At 43.1% G+C, this 25,128-nt stretch overlaps 1 protein-coding gene across 1 annotated transcript in view; it reads left to right on the top strand.

The window, feature by feature from the left end:
• The first annotated feature begins 7,344 nt into the window (after positions 1-7,344).
• LOC121536190 (NGFI-A-binding protein 1-like) overlaps positions 7,345-25,128 on the top strand; it is a 37,921-nt gene continuing 20,137 nt past the window's right edge. The window contains exons 1-2 of the mRNA XM_041843464.2: positions 7,345-7,483; positions 24,598-25,128. The exon at positions 24,598-25,128 is cut by the window's right edge and continues 314 nt beyond it. Of these exons, the coding sequence (XP_041699398.1) occupies positions 24,600-25,128 (529 nt within the window). The 5' untranslated portion in view covers positions 7,345-7,483; positions 24,598-24,599. The remainder of the gene's footprint in view (positions 7,484-24,597) is intronic.

The raw sequence follows: 25,128 nt of genomic DNA, 5'->3' as shown, positions 1-25,128 counted from the left end.
ATTTGTTTTGACCATGACAGCTTGCTATCTAGGGTTACACCTAGCAGATTAATGTCCTCAACTTGCTCAATCGCCACATTTTTCAATAATAGATCCATTCTGAACAAATATATAAATGCAACAATTTCAAAGATTTTACAGAGTTACAGTTCATAGAATAAATTCATTAGGCGCTAATCTATGGATTTCACATGACTGGGTAGTCGTGCAGTCATGGGTTGGCCTGGGAGGGCATAGGCCCACCCACTTGGGAGCCAGGTCCACCCACTGGGGAGTCAGGCCCAGCCAATCAGAATGCGTTTTTTCCCCACAAAAGGGCTTAATTACAGACAGAAATACTCAATGAAGGATGGAGCAGAGTTTGCTTTTTAGCCTAGAATTTAATTTAACATCAGTAACCGGAAGAAACCGTTTCATAAATGCTTCAAGTGCAGCGTCAGGATGTTCCTCATTACACACATCAGACGAACAAATATTTTTCGACATAGGAATCATTGCAAAACCTCTTGTATGATCGTTTATAAAAAATGTTAGGTCCAATCTTTGGAACGTTGTTTTTACTAGATACAGTGCCTTGCAAAAGTATTCATCCCCCTTGGCATTTTTCCTATTTTGTTGCATTACAACCTGTAATTTAAATGGATTTTTATTTGGATTTCATGTAATGGACATACACAAAATAGTCCAAATTGGTGAAGTGAAATGAAAAAAATAACTTGTTTCCGAAAATTCTAAAACATTAATAACGGAAAAGTGGTGCGTGCATATGTATTCACCCCCTTCCCCTAAATAAGATCTGGTGCAACCAATTACCTTCAGAAATTACATAATTAGTTAAATAAAGTCCACCTGTGTGCAATCTAAGTTTCACATGATCTGTCACATGATCTCAGTATATATACACCTGTTCTGAAAGGCCCCAGAGTCTGCAACACCACTAAGCAAGGGGCACCACCAAGCAAGCGGCACCATGAAGACCAAGGAGCTCTCCAAACAGGTCAGGGACAAAGTTGTGGAGAAGTACAGATCAGAGTTGGGTTATAAAAAAATATCCGTAACTTTGAACTTCCAACGGAGCACCATTAAATCCATTATTAAAAAATTGAATGAATATGGCACCACATCAAACCTGCCAAGAGAGGGCTGCCCACCACAACTCACGGACCAGGCAAGGAGGGCATTAATCAGAGAGACAACAAAGAGACCAAAGATAACCCTGAAGGAGCTGCAAAGCTCTACAGCGGAAATTTAAGTATATGTCCATAGGACCACTTTAAGCCAAACACTCCACAGAGCTGGGCTTTATGGAAGAGTGTCAGAAAAAAGCCATTGCTTAAAGAAGAAAATACGCAAATACATTTGGTGTTCACCAAAAGGCATGTGGGAGACTCTCCATACATATGGAAGAAGGTACTCTGGTCAGATGAGACAAAAATTGAGCTTTTTGGCCAAATCCCAGTGGTTAGATGTGCCAAGCTTATAGAGACATACCACAAGAGACTTGCAGCTGTAATTGCTGCAAAAGGTGGCTCTACAAAGTATTGACTTTGGGGGGGGTGAATAGTTATGCACGCTCAAGTTTTCATTTTTTTTGGTCTTATTTCTTGTTTGTTTCACAATAAACAATAATTTGCATCTTCAAAGTGGTAGGCATGTTGTGTAAATCAAATGATACAAACCCCCAAAAAATCCATTTTAATTCCAGGTTGTAAGGCAACAAAATAGGAAAAATGCCAAGGTGGGTGAATACTTTCGCAAGCCACTGTATGGCTATTATATTATGATCACTACATCCGATGGGTGTGGATACTGCTTTAGAGCAGATTTCTGCAACATTACTAAAGATGTGATCATTAGCCATGGATGATTTAGTTCCTGATCTGTTTATACATACCCTGGTAGGTTGACCGATAACTTATAAGATTGCAGGCACTGGTTACAGCTTGGAGCTTCTTTTTGATTGGACAGCTTGATGACAAGTCAATATTTAGGTCACCCAGAAAATATACCCCTCTGTTGATATCACATACATTATCCAAAATGTCACACAAATTGTCCAAATACTGCATTTTAGTACGTGGTGGTCTATAGTTACTTCCTACGAGAATAGGCTTTAGGTGAGGCAGATGAACCTGTAGCCATTTTACTTTCACATCATCTGACATGAGATGCTCTCTCAGCCTAACAGGAATATGACTCTGGACATACATGGCAACACCTCCTCCATTTGCATTTCTATCTTTCCTATATATTCTATAAACATGTATAGCTACTGCATCATCAAAGGAATTATCTAAGTGTGTTTCAGAGATAGCCAGAATCTGAATGTGTTCCGATGTTAATAAGTTGTCAATTTCATTAACCTTGTTTCTCAGGCAAAATATGTTAATATGGGCTATTTTTTGTAATTTTCTGGGTTGCTTTTATTTTTACACCTTTTTCTCCCAAATTTATTGATATCCAATTGGAAGTTACAGTCTTGTCCCATCGCTGCAACTCCCGTTCAGACTCGGGAGAAGCGAAGGTCGAGAGCCATGCGTCCTCCGAAACACAACCCCGCCAAGCCGCACTGCTTCTTGACCCACTGCTCGCTTAACCTGGAAGCCAGCGTCGGAAGAAACACTGTACACCTGGCGACCGTGTCAGCGTGCATGCGCCTGGCCCGCCACAGGAGTCGCTAGAGCGCGATGGGACATGGACATCCTCGCCGGCCAAACCCTCCCCTAACCCGGACGACGCTGGGCCAATTGTGCACCGCCTCATGGTTCTCCCGGTCGTGGCCGGCTGCGACACAGCCCGGGATCAAATCCAAATTTGTAGTGAAGCCGCTAGCACTGTGATGCAGCGCCTTAGACCTGCTTGTTTGTTTTTAGTGTTTTCTGAGAGGCTGATCCGAGGTAGACATGTCAGTGACATTTTCATTTGAGTGGGCTGCCCACTTTGGGCATCTTCTTAAGGCAGACCGTTTTAGTGCAAACAGTAGAATTGAATTCTATGTGCATATGATTATTGCAGGTAATACCCTCAGAGCTAACAGTTAAAGGAACATACACTACATTACCAAAAGTATGTGGACACCTGCTCATCGAACATCTCATTCCAAAATCATGGGCATTAATATGGAGTTGGTCCCCCCTTTGCTGCTATAACAGCCTCCACTCTTCTGGGAAGACTTTCCACTAGATGTTGGAACATTGCTGCGGGGACATTCAGCCACGAGCGTTAGTGAGGTCGTGCACTGATGTTGGGCAATTAGGCCTGGCTCGCAGACTGCGTTCCAATTCATCATAAAGGTGTTCGATGGGGTTGAGGTCAGGGCTCTGTGCAGGCCAGTCAAGTTCTTCCACACCGATCTCGACAAACCATTTCTGTATGGACCTCGCTTTGAGCATTGGGGCATTGTCATGCTGAAACAGGAAAGGGACTTCCCCAAACTGTTGCCGCAAAGTTGGAAGCACAGAATTGTCTGGAATGTCATTGAAGGCTGTAGCGTTAAGATTTCCCCTCACTGGAACTAAGGGGCCTAGCTTGAACCATGAAAAACAGCCCCAGACCATTATTCCTCCTCCACCAAACTTTACAGTTGGCACTATGCATTTGGTCAGGTAGCGTTCTCCTGGCATCCGCCAAACCTAGATTTGTCCGTTGGACTGCCAGATGGTGAAGCGTGATTCATCATACCAGAGAACGCATTTCCACTGTTCCAGAGTCCAATGGCGGTGAGCTTTACATCACTCCAGGCGACTCTTGGCATTGCGCATGATGATCTTAGGCTTGGAAACCCATTTCATGAAGCTCCCAATGAACAGTTCTTGTGCTGACGTTGCTTCCAGAGGCAGTTTGGAACTTGGTAGTGAGTGTTGCAACCAAGGACAGACGATTTCTACACGCTACGTGCTACAGCACTCGGCGGTCCTGTTCTGTGACCTTGTGTGGCCTACCACGGCTGAGCCGTTGTTGCTCCTAGACATTTCCACTTCACAATAACAGCACTTACAGTTGTCCGGGGCAGCTCTAGCAGGGCAAACATTTGACAAACTGACTTGTTGGAAAGGTGGCATCCTATGACGGTGCCTCGTTGAAAGTCACTGAGCTCTTCAGTAAGACCATGCTACTGCCAATGTTTGTCTATGGAGATTGCATGGCGGTGTGCTTGATTTTATACACCTGTCAGCAAAGGGTGTGGCTGAAATAGCCGAATCCACTAATTTAAAGGGGTGTCCACATACTTTTGTATATATGGTGTAGATTAGGTTACTTACAGTGCCTTTGGAAAGTATTCAGACCCCTTGACTTTTTCCACATTTTGAGCTGCCCACGATGATGGTGGTCGTGATGGAATCCGATGGGGAAGGAAGAGGTGGAACAGAACGGGCCTGCCTCGGGCAGGGGGGAGGAGGTGTGCTTCGACTCATGCCAGCCTGAATTACTGCACATTTACCAGTAGCAGCGGATGGCGTCGCTATCCCGTGGAAGGTGGAGGAGGGCACAAGACCTTGCTTCCTTTGGTCAGCGACCGGCTGAGCTGTAGAGGAGGGTGCCTCTGGACGGCTGCTGGCTGTTGGTGTACTCCCAGGATCAGAGCTGACTCCTGGGGCCGGTATGTCCGCCTCCAGCGGGGCAAAGCTGTTTAATAGCTGGATCTGATCTTCTAGGATATATGGACGCCGACCAGACTGCCTCCCACCCTACCTCCTACGCCTTGCCAGTGTCCAGTCTCCCACTGGCTGTGGAGTTGAGCTACCATCTGTCCACTGGATTGGAGCAGGTCAGTACCGCACGACTCATCGACCCCTTGGCTGTAGGAGGAATTCAGAACTGAAATGATGTTTGCCTGAGCTGCATCAAAGCACTTAGAAAGTACATCTTGTTTTTCCCGCAGCTGAGTTAGCAGCCGGAGAATCTCTTCCCTAAGCTGCTTGATGATACATTTGGACCAGACAAAGAATTTATGGTTACTCTAATACCAGTGGACTGTGATGCAACAGGTTATGGAAACATATCCCAATGACTGACAGGTGATTCTGATATCAGTGGACTGTGATGCAACAGGTTATGGACACATATCCCAATGACTGACAGGTGATTCTGATATCAGTGGACTGTGATGCAACAGGTTATGGAAACATATCCCAATGACTGACAGGTGATTCTGATATCAGTGGACTGTGATGCAACAGGTTATGGAAACATATCCCAATGACTGACAGGTGATTCTGATACCAGTGGACTGTGATGCAACAGGTTATGGAAACATATCACAATGACTGACAGGTGATTCTGATATCAGTGGACTGTGATGCAACAGGTTATGGAAACATATCACAATGACTGAAAGGTGATTCTGATATCAGTGGACTGTGATGCAATAGTTTATGGAAACATATCACAATGACTGACAGGTGATTCTGATATCAGTGGACGGTGATGCAACAGGTTATGGACACATATCCCAATGACTGACAGGTGATTCTGATATCAGTGGACTGTGATGCAACAGGTTATGGAAACATATCACAATGACTGACAGGTGATTCTGATATCAGTGGACTGTGATGCAACAGGTTATGGAAACATATCCCAATGACTGACAGGTGATTCTGATATCAGTGGACTGTGATGCAACAGTTTATGGAAACATATCCCAATGACTGACAGGTGATTCTGATATCAGTGGACTGTGATGCAACAGTTTATGGAAACATATCCCAATGACTGACAGGTGATTCTGATATCAGTGGACTGTGATGCAACAGGTTATGGAAACATATCACAATGACTGACAGGTGATTCTGATACCAGTGGATTGTGATGCAACAGGTTATGGATGGTGTTTCTTCTGACAGGATCTGATCATCAATCAACATTGAGTCTGTCTGTCTATCAGTGGTTGTGGGAAAATGTGCCTCCTGTCCATGGGGAAACGTTCCATAATGTAAATAGAAGGGGAGCGAGAGAGAAGGGAGGGAGATATTGAGGGAGAGAAAAAGAGAGGGAGGGAGAAGAAGAGAACTGAAGGGAGAGAGAGAGAGAGAGAGAGGAAGAGAAGGAGACGAAGATATATGAAGGGCAAGGTGGAGCCCATCCCTGGTGTCTGCTAGTGAAGTAGTGTGTGTGTGTGTGTGTTTGGACAGGCTGCTTGCCTGCTAGCTGAATCACTCAGCGTGGGAGTGTAAATATCCTGTAGTGCCTGCTGCATGTGGGACCTGCATGGTAGTGCCTGCTGACCTTATCCTCTACCCTCCCTTTCTTCCTTCTCTCTCCCGCTCTGTCACTCATCTCTCTTCCTCCTCTCAGTCCACCAGCACCAGTCCCTTTCCCCGGCCCTTTCTCTCCCTCTACCTCTCTCTTTATCTCTCTCCTCCTACCTCTGTCTCTTTCCCTCCACTTCTCTCTTTATCTCTCTTTCATTTACATTTTAGTCATTTAGTAGACGCTCTTATCCAGAGCGACTTACAGTAAGTGCATTATTTTTCATACTGGCTCCCCGTGGGAATCGAACCCACAACCCTGGCGTTGCAAACGCCATGCTCTACCAACTGAGCTACATCCCTGCCGGCCATTCCCTCCCCTACCCTGGACGACGCTGGGCCAATTGTGCGCCGCCCCATGGGTCTCCCAGTCGCGGCCGGCAACGACAGAGCCTGGATACGAACCAGGATCTCTAGTGGCACAGCTAGCACTGCGATGCAGTGCCTTAGACCACTGTGCCACTCGGGAGGAGTATTCTCTCTCTCTCTCTCTCTCTCTCTCTCTTTCTCTTCTCCTTTATCCTCTCTCCTTCCATCTCTCTCAGATATCTCTCGCTTTCTGGGGAAAGATTTTGTCAGGGGACACTGTCTATTATCAGAATGGCTCAGTTTAGTGTAAGGTAAGGGTCCCCTGTATTTTTTTTACAGCTTCTTGATGGCACTTCATGTAACCAATCACAGGAATTGTTATCAGAATGTTGTTGTTTTTACTGTTCTGTTACTGTGGGACTGAAACAAATAAGTTAAAGGAAGGTGGCAATGGAATACACTTGAATCGCTACAAAAAATAGTGGAGAGGTTGTCCCCAAGACAGTAGAATAGCCTACATAATGCTTGGGGAACCCGTGCCAATTTGGTTGACAATGTTAATTGACAGTTGCTTGTAGGCCTATTTTCAGAATGCTACAATTGGCTTTTCAAAAATGAACTCAAACCTCTCCCTCCCGCTGGCCGCGATCGCTGCCTAGTGTGATAGGATGCTTGGTATTCCATACAGCAGCCTCCCACGTGGTGATCAGCGTCACGCAGCGGCGTGGGAGTGAGAGAGCAAAGTAGCAACAGAGCAGCAACCCGACTCGAACAGTAGGGGAGTTGGGCGGAACCAATAGTTAGCATGTCCTTGACACTAAACCTCTATTTCACATACTCATCATTTGTTTTCTCGCCGTGAGAGGACGGAGAAGTGAAGAACGGAACGAGAGGTTGGTTGAGCGGCGCGAAGAGTTCTGCAGGTAGGCTATAGAGCGCCCGCAGTGGATGTTTTCTTTCGTTTTCTAGCAGGGCGCAAACTTGAGACGAATCCCATAGACGATCTAGGTTGGACTTTAATAGGCTAAATAATTTTGTAGACATTAAATGCCATTACCAATATCATAAAGAAGAGACTGAGAGGCATAAGACTATTTGTTGATAGCCTAATATTGATAGCCAACCTATTGTTGCTGAAGTGCACATCCATCCTACTGTAAGCCTCATTCATTCATTCATTCTGTTGGCACATAAAGTAACGTTTTGTATGACTTTTGTATGCGGAGAGTAGAGTTGTGCACTGCTGTGCATTGGGCAACACTGACAGTAGAAGCGGGACGGGGTTTTTAGGCTACTGTATGAGTGGGAGACTCAAACCGATTTTTCCCGGTCGCAGGTACACAGCCGGCGGGCGTCTACATTTGGGCGTCTTCACTACCCCAATGTGCTGTCATTACTCAAAACATTCGAGGAGTTGGATGAAACCTGTTGCACTTAATATATCTGAGTACAGTTACTTAAAATGACTTTGGAGTCATTACTAAAACCGATAAAGGATGGACAACTCCAGTCCTTGGGGCAGGAGTGATGTCACACTTTTCCCCCACATAGCTGAAGTCTATTGATGCACCTGTGCGTCAATCTAATTAACCTCATACAAAAATCCCCATCAAAATCCTTCAATTTAAGCTAGAGATATCCGTTTTTTTTCCTTAATGCATACAGCTTTTGCTAATTTGCATAGTTAATTGTTTAATTCCAGCATTCACTTCCAGCATTTTAATCAATTTCTTAATTTCCTGCACTAATGTGTTATCATTCACACACTGTCATGTTTCTGTTGTCTTAGTATGCCTCTATAAAACTACTTTTCCTTAACAGAACTGTGCATTTTCGTCAGTTCTTACTTTCGCCAATAGAGGGCGATCAGACGATTTCTGTGGGTCTGTACTCTCAAAGTTGTTGACTGTTTTTGTGCTTGCTGATTAGTTAGCGGTTCTCAGCTGTTACCAGTCAATGGTTAGCAGTTTCTTACTGGCGATAATAGAGGATGATTGCCATAATTTTTGAGTGATTACTGAATTATTTTATCAAACATTAAACCTTGTAAATAATTAATGGTAACCTCGTAAACAATTCATTTAGACCAGGCGTTTATTTGAAACAAATCACATTTTATTTGTCACATGCGCTGAATACAACAGGTGTAGACCTTACCGTGAAATGCTTACTTACAAGCCCTTAACCAACAATGCAGTTTTAAGAAAAGAAAGTTACGAAAATATGACTAAATTAAAACAATTTAAATATATATATATATATATATATATATATATATATACACACACACTACCGTTCAAAAGTTTGGGGTCACTTAGAAATGTCCTTGTTTTCCAAAGAAAAGCAATTTTTTTGGCCATTAAAATAACATAAAATTGATTAGAAATACAGTGTACAGTCGTGGTCAAAAGTTGAGAATGACACAAGTATTGGTCTTCACAACGTTTACTGCTTCAGTGTTTTTAGATATTTTTGTCAATGTTACTATGGTACACTGAAGTATAATTACAAGCATTCCATAAGTGTCAAAGGCTTTTATTGACAATTACATAAAGTTTATGCAAAGAGTCAATATTTGCAGTGTTGACCCTTCTTTTTCAAGACCTCTGCAATCCGCCCTGGCATGCTGTCAATTAACTTCTGGGCCACATCCTGACTGATGGCAGCCCATTCTTGCATAATCAATGCTTGGAGTTTGTCAGAATTTGTGGGTTTTTGTTTGTCCACCCGCCTCTTGACCACAAGTTCTCAATGGGATTAAGGTCTGGGGAGTTTCCTGGCCATGGACCCAAAATGTTGATATTTTGTTCCCCGAGCCACTTAGTTATCACTTTTGCCTTATGGCAAGGTGCTCCATCATGCTGGAAAAGGCATTGTTCGTCACCAAACTGTTCTTCGATGGTTGGGAGAAGTTGCTCTCGGAGGATGTGTTGGTACCATTCTTTATTCATGGCTGTGTTCTTAGGCAAAATTGTGAGTGAGCCCACTCCCTTGGCTGAGAAGCAACACCACACATGAATGGTCTCAGGATGCTTTACTGTTGGCATGACACAGGACTGATGGTACCTTGTCTTCTCCGGACAAGCTTTTTTCCGGATGCCCCAGACAATCGGAAAGGGGATTCATCAGAGAAAATGACTTTACCCCAGTCCTCAGCAGTCCAATCCCTGTACCTTTTGCAGAATATCAGTCTGTCCCTGATGTTTTTCCTGGAGAGAAGTGGCTTCCTCGCTGCCCTTCTTGACACCAGGCCATCCTCCAAAAGTCTTCGCCTCACTGTGCGTGCAGATGCACTCACACCTGCCTGCTGCCATTCCTGAGCAAGCTCTGCACTGGTGGTGCCCCGATCCCGCAGCTGAATCAACTTTAGGAGACAGTCCTGGTGCTTGCTGGACTTTCTTGGGCGCCCTGAAGCCTTCTTCACAACAATTGAACCTCTCTCCTTGAAGTTCTTGATGATCCGATAAATGGTTGATTTAGGTGCAATCTTACTAGCAGCAATATCCTTGCCTGTGAAGCACTTTTTGTGCAAAGCAATGATGACGGCACGTGTTTCCTTGCAGGTAACCATGGTTAAGAGGACGAACAATATTTTCAAGCACCACCCTCCTTTTAAAGCTTCCAGTCTGTTATTCTAACTCGATCAGCATGACAGAGTGATCTCCAGCCTTGTCCTCGTCAACACTCTCACCTATGTTAACGAGAGAATCACTGACATGATGTCAGCTGGTCCTTTTGTGGCAGGGCTGAAATGCAGTGGAAATGTTTTTGGGGGATTAAGTTCATTTTCATGGCAAAGAGGGACTTTGCAATTAATCTGATCACTCTTCATAACATTCTGGAGTATATGCAAATTGCCATCATAAAAACTGAGGCAGCAGTTTAATATTTGTGTCATTCTCAAAACTTTTAACCACGACTGTAGACATTGTTAATGTTGTAAATGGCTATTGTAGCTGGAAACAGCTGATTTTGTTAATGGAATATCTACATTGGCGTACAGAGGCCCATTATCAGCAACCATCAGTCCTGTGTTCCAATGGCACGTTGTGTTTGCTAATCCAAGTTTATCATTTTAAAAGGCTAATTGATCATTAGAAAACCCTTTTGCAATTATATTAGCACAGCTGAAAACTGTTGTGCTGATTTAAAGAAGCAATAAAACTGGCCTTCTTGAGACTAGTTGAGTATCTGGAGCATCAGCAATTGTGGGTTCGATTACAGGCTCAAAATGGCCAAAAACAAATAACTTTCTTCTGATACTCGTCAGTCTATTCTTGTTCTGAGTAATGAAAGCTATTCCATGCGAGAAATTGCCAAGAAACTGAAGATCTTGTACAACGCTGTGTACTACTCCCTTCACAGAACAGCGCAAACTGGCTCTAACCAGAATAGAAAGAGGAGTGGGAGGCCCCGGTGCACAACTGAGCAAGAGGACAAATACATTAGTGTCTAGTTTGAGAAACAGACGCCTCACAGGTCCTCAACTGGCAGCTTCATTAAATAGTACCCACAATAATAATAATAATAATATGCCATTTAGCAGACGCTTTTATCCAAAGCGACTTACAGTCATGCGTGCATACATGTTTGTGTATGGGTGGTCCCGGTGATCGAACCCACTACCCTGGCGTTACAAGTGCCGTGCTCTACCAGCTGAGCTACAGAGGACCACAAAACACAAAACACCAGTCTCAACGTAAACAGTGAAGACGCGACTCCGGGATGCTGACCTTCTAGGCAGAGTTGCAAAGAAAAAGCCATATCTCAGACTGCCCATCTTAATCTTTTCTTTTTATTGGCCAGTCTGAGATAAAAATTGACCCCAAACCTTTGAACGGTAGTATATACAGTTGAAGTCGGAAGTTTACATACACCTTAGCCAAATACATTTAAACTCAGTTTTTCACAATTCCTGACATTTAATCCTAGTAAAAATTCCCTGTCTTAGGTCAGTTAGGATCACCACTTTATTTTAAGAATGTGAAACGTCAGAGTAATAGTAGAGAGAATGATTTATTTATTTCAGCTTTTATTTCTTTCATCACATTCCCAGTTGGTCAGAAGTTGACATACACTCAATTAATATTTGGTAGCATTGCCTTTAAATTGTTTAACTTGGGTCAAACGTTTCGGGTAGACTTCCACAAGCTTCCAGCAATAAGTTGGCTGAATTTTGGCCCATTCCTCCTGACAGCGCTGGTGTAACTGAGTCAGGTTTGTAGGCCTCCTTGCTCACACACACTTTTTCAGTTCTGCCCACACATTTTCTCTAGTATTGAGGTCAGGGCTTTGTGATGGCCACTCCAATACCTTGACTTTGCTGTCCTTAAGCCATTTTGCCACAACTTTGGAAGTATGCTTGGGGTCATGGGCGGCGCACAATTGGTCCAGCGTCGTCCAAGGTAGGGGAGGGTTTGGCCGGCAGGGATGTGGGTTCGTTTCCCACGGGGGGCCAGTATGAAAAAAATAAAATGAAAAAAATAAATACAAAAATGAAAAAATGTATGCATTCACTTAACTGTAAGTCGCTCTGGATAAGAGCGTCTGCTAAATGACTAAAATGTAATGTAAATGTCATTGTCCATTTGGAAGACCCACTTGCAACCAAACTTTAACTTCCTGACTGATGTCTTGAGATGTTGCTTCAATATATCCACATAATTTTCCTTCCTCATTATGCCATCTATTTTGCGAAGTGCACCAGTCCCTTCTGCAACAAAGCACCCCCACAGCATGATGCTGCCACCCCCGTGCTTCACGGTTGGGATGGTGTTCTTCAGCTTGCAAGCGACCCCCTTTTTCCTCCAAACATAACGATGGTCATTATGGCCAAACAGTTCTATTTTTGTTTCATCAGACCAGAGGACATTTCTCCAAAAAGTATGATCTTTGTCCCCATGTGCAGTTGTAAACCGTAGTCTGGCTTTTTTATGGCAGTTTTGGAGCAGTGGTTTCTTCCTAGCTGAGCGGCCTTTCAGGTTATGTCGATATAGGACTCGTTTTATTGTGGATATAGATACTTTTGTACCTGTTTCCTACAGCATCTTCACAAGGTCCTTTGCTGTTGTTCTGGGATTGATTTGCACTTTTCGCACCAAAGTACGTTAATCTCTAGGAGACAGAATGCGTCTCCTTCCTGAGCGGTATGACGGCTGCGTGGTCCCATGGTGTTATACTTGCGTACTATTGTTTGTACAGATGAACGTGGTACCTTCAGGTGTTTGGAAATTGCTCCCAAGGATGAACCAGACTTGTGTAGGTCTACAATTTTCTTTCTGAGGTCTTGGCTGATTTCTTTTGATTTTCCCATGATGTCAAGCAAAGAGGCACTGAGTTTGAAGGTAGGCCTTGAAATACATCCACAGGTACACCTCCAATTGACTAAAATGATGTCAATTAGCCTATCAGAAGCTTCTAAAGCCATGATATCATTTTCTGGAATTTTCCAAGCTGTTTAAAGGCACAGTCAACTTAGTATATGTAATCTTCTGACCCACTGGAATTGTGATACAGTGAATTATAAGTGAAATAATCTGTCTGTAAACAATTAAAATGCAAATCAATTTATAACATTTTTGACATGCGTTTTTCTGGATTATTTTGTTGTTATTCTGTCTCTCACTGTTCAAATAAACCTACCATTAAAATTATAGACTGATCATTTCTTTGTCAGTGGGCAAATGTACAAAATCAGCAGGGGATCAAATACTTTTTTCCCTCACTATTAGTACCAGTGAAAATTTTGGACACACCTACTCATTCAAGCGTTTTTCTTTATTTTTACTATTTTCTACATTGTAGAATAATAGTGAAGACATCAAAACTATGAAATAACACATATGGAATCATGTGGTAACCAAAAAAGTGCTAAACAAATATATATTTTAGATTTTAGATTCTTCAAAGTAGCAACCCTTTGCCTTGATGACAGCTTTGCACACTCTTGGCATTCTCTCAACCAGCTTCATGTGTAATGCTTTTCCAACAGTCTTGAAGGAGTTCCCACATATGCTGAGCACTTGTTGGCTGCTTTTCCTTCACTCTGTGGTCCAACTCATCCCAAACCATCTCAATTGGGTTGAGGTTGGGTGATTGTGGAGGCCAGGTCATCTGATGCAGCACTCCATCACTCTCCTTATTGGTAAAATAGCCCTTACACAGCCTGGAGGTGTGTTGGGTCATTGTCCTGTTGAAAAACAAATGATAGTCCCACTAAGCCCAAACCAGATGGGATGGCATATCGCTGCAGAATGCTGTGGTAGCCATGCTGGTTAAGTGTGCCTTGAATTCTAAATAAATCACAGACAGTGTCACCAGCAAAGCACCCCCACACCATAACACCTCCTCATCCATGCTTTTCGGTGGGAACTTCACATGCGGAGATCATCCGTTCACCCACACCGCATCTCACAAAGACACTGTGGTTGGAACCAAAAATCTCAATACAGGACAAATTTCCACCAGTCTAATGTCCATTGCTTGTGTTTCTTGGCCCAAGCAGGTCTCTTCTTCTTATTGGTGTCCTTTACTAGTGGTTTCTTTGCAGCAATTCAACTATGAAGGCCTGATTCACACAGTCCCCTCTGAACAGTTGATGTTGAGATGTGTCTTTGACTTGAATTCTGTGAAGCATTTACTTGGGCTACAATTTCTGAGGCTGGTAACTCTAATGAACTTATCCTCTGCAGCAGAGGTAACTCTGGGTCTTCCATTCCTGTGGCAGTCCTCATGAGAGCCAGTTTCATCATAGCGCTTGATGGTTTTTGCGACTGCACTTGAAGAAACTTTCAATGTTCTTGAAATGTTCCGTATTGACTGAACTTCATGTCTTTAAAGTAATGATGGACTGTCGTTTCTCTTTGCTTATTTGAGCTGTGTAAGGGTGTGTGTAGGTAGACTAGGTGTGTGTCTGTAGTGTGCTGGGTAAGGGTGTGTGTCTGTAGTGTGCTGGGTAAGGGTGTGTCTCTGTAGTGTGCTGGGTAAGGGTGTGTCTCTGTAGTGTGCTGGGTAAGCGTGTGTCTCTGTAGTGTGCTGGGTAAGGGTGTGTCTCTGTAGTGTGCTGGGTAAGGGTGTGTCTCTGTAGTGTGCTGGGTAAGGGTGTGTCTCTGTAGTGTGCTGGGTAAGCGTGTGTCTCTGTAGTGTGCTGGGTAAGGGTGTGTCTCTGTAGTGTGCTGGGTAAGGGTGTGTCTCTGTAGTGTGCTGGGTAAGGGTGTGTCTCTGTAGTGTGCTGGGTAAGGGTGTGTCTCTGTAGTGTGCTGGGTAAGCGTGTGTCTCTGTAGTGTGCTGGGTAAGGGTGTGTCTCTGTAGTGTGCTGGGTAAGGGTGTGTCTCTGTAGTGTGCTGGGTAAGGGTGTGTCTCTGTAGTGTGCTGGGTAAGCGTGTGTCTCTGTAGTGTGCTGGGTAAGGGTGTGTGCAGGTAGGCTAGGTGTAAAGCTTGCTAAACCGTGTCTGACTTTGGACGGGGAAAAAGGAAGCCCATGCAGCACATGTCTGTCTGGATAAGGCTGACTCACAGAGAGAGAAGGAGAGGAGAGAAGGAGAGAGAGAGAGAGAGAAGGAAAGAGAGATGGAGAGAGAAGGAGAGAAGGAGAGAGGGAGGATATGTGGGATAGTAAGTGACAGAGAAAGAAGAGAGTATTTGAAAAACAGACAGACTGAGTAGAGAGTATCTCAGATCCTGCAGCGACGTCAGATACTGACATTACCACCATGCTAGCTGCTATCATCCTCCTCTAGCCTTCTCACCCTGTCCAATTGTAATTGATTTTTAATTTAGATGTTAACTGACTCCATTTAGGAGTACTGGGGCTCAGCCACAGAGTAGTGGGACTCAGCCACAGAGTAGTGGGACTCAGCCACAGAGTAGTGGGACTCAGCCACAGAGTAGTGGGACTCAGCCACAGAGTAGTGGGACTCAGCCACAGAGTAGTGGGACTCAGCCACAGAGTAGTGGGACTCAGCCACAGAGTAGTGGGACTCAGCCACAGAGTAGTGGGACTCAGCCACAGAGTAGTGGGACTCAGCCACAGAGTAGTGGGACTCCGCCACAGAGTAGTGGGACTCAGCCACAGAGTAGTGGGACTCATCCATTATAGTCGCGCCGGTCGGCACGACTATAGTAGGGATTGATTGAAGCTCAATGCTACATACAAATCTCCCTACCATCATATCTAAGCCAATATGACACCAACGTTGATGAAACTTCACATATCAACTTGATTGGAGGTAGCCAACACACTCCCTGCCTCTCGTCATGAGCCGTCCGGCATAAGGAAAAAAATACAACTTCTTGCCCCGACCTACAGTACCAGTCAAAAGTTTGGACACCCCTACTCATTCAAGGGTTTTTCTTTATTTTTACTGTTTTCTACATTGTAGAATAATAGTGAAGGCATCAAAACTATGAAATAACACATATGGAATCATGTAGTAACCAAAATACTGTTAAACAAATCGAAATATACTTTATATTTGAGATTCTTCAAATAGACACCCTTTATGACAGCTTTGCACACTCTTGGCATTCTCTCAACCAGCTTCACCTGGAATGTTTTTCCAACAGTCTTGAAGGAGTTCCCACATATGCTGAGCACTCTGCCGTCCGACTCATCCCAAACCATCTCAATTGGGTTGAGGTTGGGGGATTGTGGAGGCCAGGTCATCTGATGCAGCATTCCATCACTCTCTTGGTAAAATAGCCCTTACACAGCCTGGAGTTGTGTTGGGTCATTGTCCTGTTGAAAAACAAATGATGTCTCACAAAGACACAGCGGTTGGAACCACAAATCTAAAATTTGGACTCCAGACCAAAGGACACATTTCCACCGGTCGAATGTCCATTGCTTGTGTTTCTTGGCCCAAGCAGGTCTAGTCTTCTTATTGGTGTCCTTTAGTAGTGGTTTCTTTGCAGCAATTCAACAATGAAGGCCTGATTCACACAGTCCCCTCTGAACAGTTGATGTTGATGTTGATGTGTCTGTGTCTTGAACATTTATTTGGGCTGCAATTTCTGAGGCTGGTAACTCTAAATAACTTATCCTCTGCAGCAGAGGTATCTCTGGGTCTTCCATTCCTGTGGCAGTCCTCATGAGAGCCAGTTTCATCATAGCGCTTGATGGTTTTTGCGACTGCACTTGAAGAAACTTTCAAAGTTCTTGAAATGTTCCGTATTGACTGACCTTCATGTCTTAAAGTAATGATGGACTGTCGTTTCTCTTTGCTTATTTCAGCTGTTCTTGCCATAATATGGACTTGGTCTTTTACCAAATAGGGCTATCTTCTGTAAACCTATAATAAAGAAAAACCCTTGAATGAGTAGATGTGTCCAAACTTTTGACTGGTAGTGTAGCTCAATATCTCGACGTTCATAAAGTGATCATTAGACTTGCCACCTTTCGGACTAAATACGTTAATAGGGGCAACAGTTTTGCTACATTTTTGGAGCATTTTGACAATGCTAACATCTTTTTTTAGCCGAAGCTCAGAGTTCTAACACTGGATCGGTTGCTCGGCAACAACACAGCTGCTCGCACCAGGCTGCCAGTCATGAGAAGCGTACGCGAACAAACCTAGGATACTGTAGAGAGCTAGCTACAGTGCTTTCAGAAAGTATTCATACCCCTTGACTTATCCCACATTTTGTTGTGTTACAGCCTGAATTCAAAATTGATTAAATATTTTTTTCTCACCCATCTACACACAGTACCCCATAATGACAAAGTCAAAACATGTTTTTAGAAATGCTTGCAAATTAATTTAAAATGAAATACAGAAATATCGAATAAAGAAAGTAATACAAAAAGTTAATTTCTTTGCCACTTCTTTTGCAGTATTACTTATAGATGCACTATGCAGAAATCACGCCGCCATTTCTTGCTTGCAAAAATTATAATAGTTTGCTTAATTTTTGAAACAAAACAAGCAAGCGTAGTGTAAAGAATCATTGTACCATCTAAACCGCTGTGAAATATATTTTCTATAACCCAAAATATTGTATTTTCAGCTGTTTGAAGCTGGTGTACAAAACCGAAAGTAAAAGACACAAAAATGAAATTTAAGAATGGGAAGCATAGAAATAGAGCACATAGAACAGATCTACCACTTCTTAGACTTGCTTTCAATGAGAATTAGTTCTATAACACACATGTCTATGTGAATTTGGTCGGGTCGCCCAAAAAGTTACATATTGCAGCTTTAAGTGCCTTGTTGCAAACAGGATACATGTTTTGGAGTATTTTTATTCTGTACAGACTTCCTTTTTTTTCACTCTATCATTTAGGTTAGTATTGTGGAGTAACTACAATGTTGTTGATCCATTTTCAGTTTAATCATATCTCAACTAAAATCACCATTGGCCTCATGGTGGAATCCCTGAGCAGTTTCATTCCTCTCCGGCAACTGAGTTAGGAAAGACGCCTGTATCTTTGTAGTGACTGGGTGTATTGATACACCATCCAAAGTGTAATTAATAACTTCACCATGCTCAAAGGGATGTTCAGCGTCTGCTTTTTATTTTTTACCCATCTACCAATCAGTGCCGTTCTTTGCGAGGCATTGGAAAAGCTCCCTGATACAGGCGTCTTTCCTAACTCAGTTGCCGGAGAGGAATGAAACTGCTTTGTGGTTGAATCTGTGTTTGAAATTCACTACTCGATTGAGGGACCTTACAGATAATTGTATGTGTGAGGTACAGAGATTGGGTAGTCATTCAAAAATCATGTTAACCACTATTATTGAACACGGAATTAGTCCATGCAACTTATTATGCGATTTGTTACGCATATTTTTACTCCTGAACTTATTTAGGCTGGCCATAACTAAGGGGTTGAATACTTATTGACTCAAGACATTTCAGCTTTTAATGTTTTATTAATTTAAAAAAATTTCTACAAACAAAATTCCACTTTGACATTATGGGGTATTGTGTGTAGATCAGTGACAGAAAATGTAATACATTTTAAGGAGTGTGAATACTTTCTGAAATCACTGTATATGGTGGTATTCAAGCTGAGAATAACCAATAAATACAAACAGATATTTTGATTAGCTAGGTAGTCAGCTAGCTAGCTAACGTTATCTAATGTTAGGTTGCTTGTCCAAAGTCCAGCAGCTAGCCTTTCTAGCTAGGTAACACCAGTCAGTTGAAAGCTAGCTAGATGGATTTGTTTTGATTAGTCACTAAGATACAGGCATCCTTCCTAACTCAGTTGCCGGAGAGGAAGGAAACCACTCAGGGATTTCACCATGAGGCCAATGGTGACTTTTAAATAGTTACAGAGTTGAATGGCTGTGAAAGGAGAAAACTGAGGATGGATCAACAACATTATAGTCACTCCACAATATTAACGTAATTGACAGAATGAAAAGAAGGAAGCCTGTACATAATACAATTATTCCAAAACATGCATCCTGTTTCCAATAAGGCACTAAAGTAAAACTGCAAAAAATGTGGCAAAGAATTTAACTTTATGTTCTGAATACAAAGCGTTATGTTTGGGGCCAATCCAACACAACACCTCACTGAGTACAACTCTTCATATTTTCAAGTATGGTGATGGCTGCATCATGTTATGGGTATGCTTGTCATTGGCAAGGACTAGGGAGTTTTTTTTAGGATAAAACGAAACAGAATAGAGCTAAGCACAGGCAAAATCCTTGAGGAAAACCTGGTTCAGTCTGCTTTCCAACAGACACTGGGAGACACATTCACCTTTCAACAGGACAATAACCTAAAACACAAGGCCAAATATACACTGGAGTTGCTTTCCAAGACAACATTGAATGTTCCTGAGTGGCCTAGTTACAATTTTGACTTAAATCAGCTTGAAGATCTATGGCAAGACTTGTCTAGCAATGATCAACAACCAACTTGACAGAGCTTGAAGAATTAAAAAAATAATAAAGTGCAAATATTGTACAATCCAGGTATGCAAGGCTCTTAGAGACTTGCCCATAAAGACTCTGTAATCGCTGCTAAAGGTGATTTAAAAATGTATTGACTCAGGGGTGTGAATACTTATGTAAATGTGATATTTCTGTATTTCATTTTCAATACATTTGCAAAACTTTCTAAAAGCACATTTTCACTTTGTGATTATGGGGTAATGTGCGTATATTGGTGAGAGAAAAAAAATCAATTTGATCAATTTTGAATTCAGGCTGTAACACAACAAAATGTGGAATTTTTTATTTATTTTTTATTTATTTCACCTTTATTTAACCAGGTAAGCCAGTTGAGAACAGGTTCTCATTTACAACTGCGACCTGGCCAAGATAAAGCAAAGCAGTGCGATAAAAACAACAACACAGAGTTACATATGGGGTAAAACAAAACATAAAGTCAAAAATACAACAGAAAATATATATACAGTGTGTGCAAATGTAGTAAGTTATGGAGGTAAGGCAATAAATAGGCTATAGTGCAAAAATAATTACAATAGTATTAACACTGGAATGCTAGATGTGCAAGAGATGATGTGCAAATAGAGATACTGGGGTGCAAAAGAGCAAAATAAATAACAATATAGGGATGAGGTAGTTGGGTGGGCTAATTTCAGATGGGCTGTGTACAGGTGCAGTGGTCGGTAAGGTGCTCTGACAACTGATGCTTAAAGTTAGTGAGGGAGATAAGTGTCTCCAGCTTCAGAGATTTTTGCAATTCGTTCCAGTCATTGGCAGCAGAGAACTGGAAGGAATGGCGGCCAAAGGAGGTATGAATACTTTCTGAAGGCACTGTATATACAAACATATGTCTGGGATAGAGTTGATTATAATTGCACATCGGGATTGGCTAAAGTGTGTGTGTGCGTGTGAAATTCTCAGTGCAAAACCCACACTTGTGTTCAGATGCAGTGCAGTCTAATCTAAAAGGGCCACTGTGATAGACAGCAACCTGTCACTCTTCTCACTGGCTCTGTTGGGTAGCTATAAGCCGTACTGGGGACAGGGAGTGGGGGAAGAATGCACACATACAACCCACATACACACAGTGGTTGACTCCATGCTGAGAGAGAGAGACTACTAGAATCTGAAGTAAAATGTCTACTGTTTGCTGATGATCTGGTGCTTCTGTCACCAACCAAGGAGGGCCTACAGCAGCACCTAGATCTTCTGCACAGATTCTGTCAGACCTGGGCCCTGACAGTAAATCTCAGTAAGACAAAAATAATGGTGTTCCAAAAAAGGTCCAGTTGCCAGGACCACATACAAATTCCATCTAGACACTGTTGCCCCAGAGCACACAAAAAACGATACATACCTCGGCCTAAACATCAGCGCCACAGGTAACTTCCACAAAGCTGTGAACGATCTGAGAGACAAGGCAAGAAGGGCCTTCTATACCATCAAAAGGAACATAAAATTCAACATACCAATCAGGATCTGGCTAAAAATACTTGAATCAGTTATAGAACCCATTGCCCTGTATGGTTGTGAGGTCTGGGGTCCGCTCACCAACCAAGAATTCACAAAATGGGACAAACACCAAATTGAGACTTTGCATGCAGACTTCTGCAAAAATATCCACAGTGTACAACGTAAAACACCAAATAATGCATGCAGAGCAGAATTAGGCCAATACCTGCTAATTATCAAAATCCAGAAAAGAGCTGTTAAATTCTACAACCACCTAAAAGGAAGCGATTCCCAAACCTTCCATAACAAAGCCATCACCTACAGAGAGATGAACCTGGAGAAGAGTCCCCTAAGCAAGCTGGTCCAGGACAGCAACACAATTAGACCATTAGAGTACAAGAGCATAAACCTTCCAATAGTGAACAGTATCTTCATCTATAATCTATATAATAATCTATATACTGAACAGTATCTTGATCTATAATCTATATAGTGAACAGTATCTTGATTTATATAGTGAACAGTATCTTGATCTATAATCTATATAATAATCTAATCTATATAGTGAACAGTATCTGTAAAGGATCTCAGGGGAGAGAGAGAGAGAGAGCATGTCACGACTTCCTCTGAAGCTGCCTCCCCTCGTTGTTCGGGCAGGCTTCGGCGTTCGTCGTCACCGGCCTTCTAGCCACTGCCGTGCCATATCTCATCATTCCATTTGTTTTGTCTTGTCAATTACACACACCTGGGTCATATTCCCCTCATTAGTATGTGTTTAAGTGTTACCTCTACCCCATTGTCCTTGTGGGTGATTGTTTATTGTGAGGATTAGTAGCTCGGTTGAGCTCAGTATTTTGTATTGCCGGGGTATTTTCCCCGTGTGCATGTTTGTTCCAGTGCGCCTGTTTTGCGCACTGGACTGGTTACGCTGGATTACGGAATAAACTCTGTATACTGTGATTTACCCTCCTGTGCCTGACTCCTTCAAATCACGCATCACAGAGCAACTACGCGTGCTGCAGAGTATGTATGGTATGTGACTCTCCCTGGTCTCCAGGAGTGTGGCAGGCTAGGCTGTGTTCAGATCTACCTCTCTGTGACTGCATGCATATTCTGTATTCCTCTAATCTACAGTACTCTAATCTTATTCAAATCAAATCACATTTTATTGGCCACATGCGCCGAATACAACAGGTGCAGACATTACAGTGAAATGCTTACTTACAGCCCTTAACCAACAGTGCATTTATTTTTAATAAAAAAGTAAAATAAAACAACAACAAATAAGTGTTGAGAAAAAAAGAGCAGAAGTAAAATAAAATAACATTAGGGAGGCTATATATACATGGGGGTACCGGTGCAGAGTCAATGTGCGGGGGCACCGGCTAGTTGAGGTAGTTGAAGTAATATGTACATGTGGGTAGAGTTAAAGTGACTTTGCATAAATAATTAACAGAGTAGCAGCAGCGTAAAAAGATGGGGTCGGGGGGCAGTGCAAATAGTCCGGGTAGCCATGATTAGCTGTTCAGGAGTCTTATGGCTTGGGGGTAGAAGCTGTTGAGAAGTATTTTGGACCTAGACTTGGCACTCCGGTACCGCTTGCCGTGCGGTAGCAGAGAGAACAGTCTATGACTAGGGTGGCTGGAGTCTTTGACAATTTTGAGGGCCTTCCTCTGACACCGCCTGGTATAGAGGTCCTGGATGGCAGAAAGCTTGGCCCCAGTGATGTACTGGGCCGTACGCACTACCCTCTGTAGTGCCTTGCAGTCAGAGGCCAAGCAGTTGCCATACCAGGCGGTGATGCAACCAGTCAGGATGCTCTCGATGGTGCAGCTGTAGAATTTTTTGAGGATCTGAGGACCCATGCCAAATATTTTCAGTCTCCTGAGGTGGAATAGGCTTTGTCGTGCCCTCTTCACGACTGTCTTGGTGTGTTTGGACCATGATAGTTCGTTGGTGATGTGGACACCAAGGAACTTGAAGCTCTCAACCTGTTCCACTACAGCCCCGTCGATGAGAATGCATAGACATTAGAAGTATATATCTGGTATATTTTTGCTGTGTTTTTATATTCATAGATTATTTATTGTTCAGGTCTTTCAGGGCTGAACTTTACTTTGTATTTCTGGAGTTTGAATATGAAAATTATTTTGTGTGTGTATATATACATTTGGCTGGTTATAGTATTTCAGAGTGGTTCACAAAGTGTGAAGACTATCCCTTCTCAGACTTGACATACAGTTGAAGTCGGAAGATTACAGACACCTTAGCCAAATACATTTAAACTCAGTTTTTCACAATTCCTGACATTTAATCCTAGTAAAAATTCCCTATTTTAGGTTAGTTAGGATCACCACTTTATTTTGAGAATGTGAAATGTCAGAATAATAGTAGAGAGAATGATTTCGGGTAGACTTCCACAAGCTTCCCACAATAAGTTGGGTGAATTTTGGCCCATTCCTCCTGACAGAGCTGGTGTAACTGAGTCAGGTTTATAGGCCTCCTTGCTCGCAAACACTTTTTCAGTTCTGCCCACACATTTTCTATAGGATTGAGGTCAGGGCTTTGTGATGGCCACTCCAATACCTTGACTTTGTTGTCCTTAAGCCATTTTGCCACAACTTTGGAAGTATGCTTGTGGTCATTGTCCATTTGGAAGACCCATTTGCGACCAAGCTTTAACTTCCTGACTGATGTCTTGGGATGTTGCTTCAATATATCCACACAGTTCTATTTTTGTTTCTTGAAACCAGAGGACATTTCTCCAGAAAGTACGATCTTTGTCCCCATGTGCAGTTGCAAACCGTAGTCTGGCTTTTTTAATGGCGGTTTTGGAGCAGTGGCTTCTTCCTTGCTGAGTGGACTTTCAGGTTATGTCGATATAGGACTCGTTATACTGTGGATATAGATACTTTTGTACCTGTTTCCTCCAGTATCTTCACAAGGTCCTTTGCTGTTGTTCTGGGATTGATTTGCACTTTTCGCACCAAAGTACGTTCATCTCTAGGAGACAGAATGCGTCTCCTTCGCGTATGACGTCTGCGTGGTCCCATGGTGTTTATACTTGCGTACTATTGTTTGTACAGACGAACGTGGTACCTTCAGGCGCTTGGACATTGCTCCCAGGGATTAACCAGACTTGTGGAGGTCTACAAATGTTTTTCTGAGGTCTTGGCTGATTTTCTTTTGATTTGCCCATGATGTCAAGCAAAGAGGCACTGAGTTTGAAGGTAGGCCTTGAAATACATTCACAGGTACACCTCCAATTGACTCAAATGATGTCAATTAGCCTATCAGAAGCTTCTAAAGCCATAACATCATTTTCTGGAATTGTCCAAGCTGTTTAAAGGCACAGTCAACTTAGTGTATGTAAACTTCTGACCCACTGGAATTGTGATACAGTGAATTATAAGTGAAATAATCTGTCTGTAAACAATTGTTGGAAAAATTACGTAGATGTCCTAACTGACTTGCCAAAACTATAGTTTGTTAACAAGAAATGTGTGGAGTGGTTGAAAAATGAGTTTTAATGACTCCAACCTAAGTGTATGTAAACTTCCGACTTCAACTATACCATGTTATGTCATAGTTTTTATGACGGTTAGAGTATATGACATTACTGTGCGTGTTCTCTCAGGTATGTGGGCTGCATTGAAACTAAGTTGTGAGTGTGTTTCTGTCAGGTATGGCGGCGGTGTTGCCCAGGACCCTTGGGGAGCTACAGCTCTATAGGATCCTCCAGAGGGCCAACCTGCTGTCCTACTACGAGGCCTTCATCCAGCAGGGCGGAGACGACGTCCAGCAGCTGTGCGAGGCGGCCGAGGAGGAGTTCCTGGAGATCATGTCCCTGGTGGGCATGGCCAGCAAGCCCCTCCACGTTAGGAGGCTCCAGAAGGGCCTGCGAGACTGGGTCACCAACCCGGCCCTGTTCAACCAGCGCCTGGCCCCTCTCCCTGTCTGCAGCATCCCCGTCTACAAGCTGGAAGGTAGCGGTAATTCTAACGCTAGCGCCCATGTCAAAGTACCCAAGCTGCTGGTGGCGGTGTGCGGTGGGGAGCCCAGGAGGGGTGAGGCAGTGTCGTCAGGGGTGGGGGGCGATGGAGGAGGGGGTTCGGCCTCTGGGTCTCCACTGCAGACTGGCAGCGAGCCTCGCTTCTGTGCCTCATTGTCCTATCACGGCGGGGGAGGGGGACTGGAGAGCGAACACAGCCTGT

This window comes from Coregonus clupeaformis, chromosome 23 (assembly GCF_020615455.1).
Source record: "Coregonus clupeaformis isolate EN_2021a chromosome 23, ASM2061545v1, whole genome shotgun sequence".
NCBI lineage: Eukaryota > Metazoa > Chordata > Actinopteri > Salmoniformes > Salmonidae > Coregonus > Coregonus clupeaformis.
This window is presented reverse-complemented; position numbering and strand designations above follow the sequence as displayed.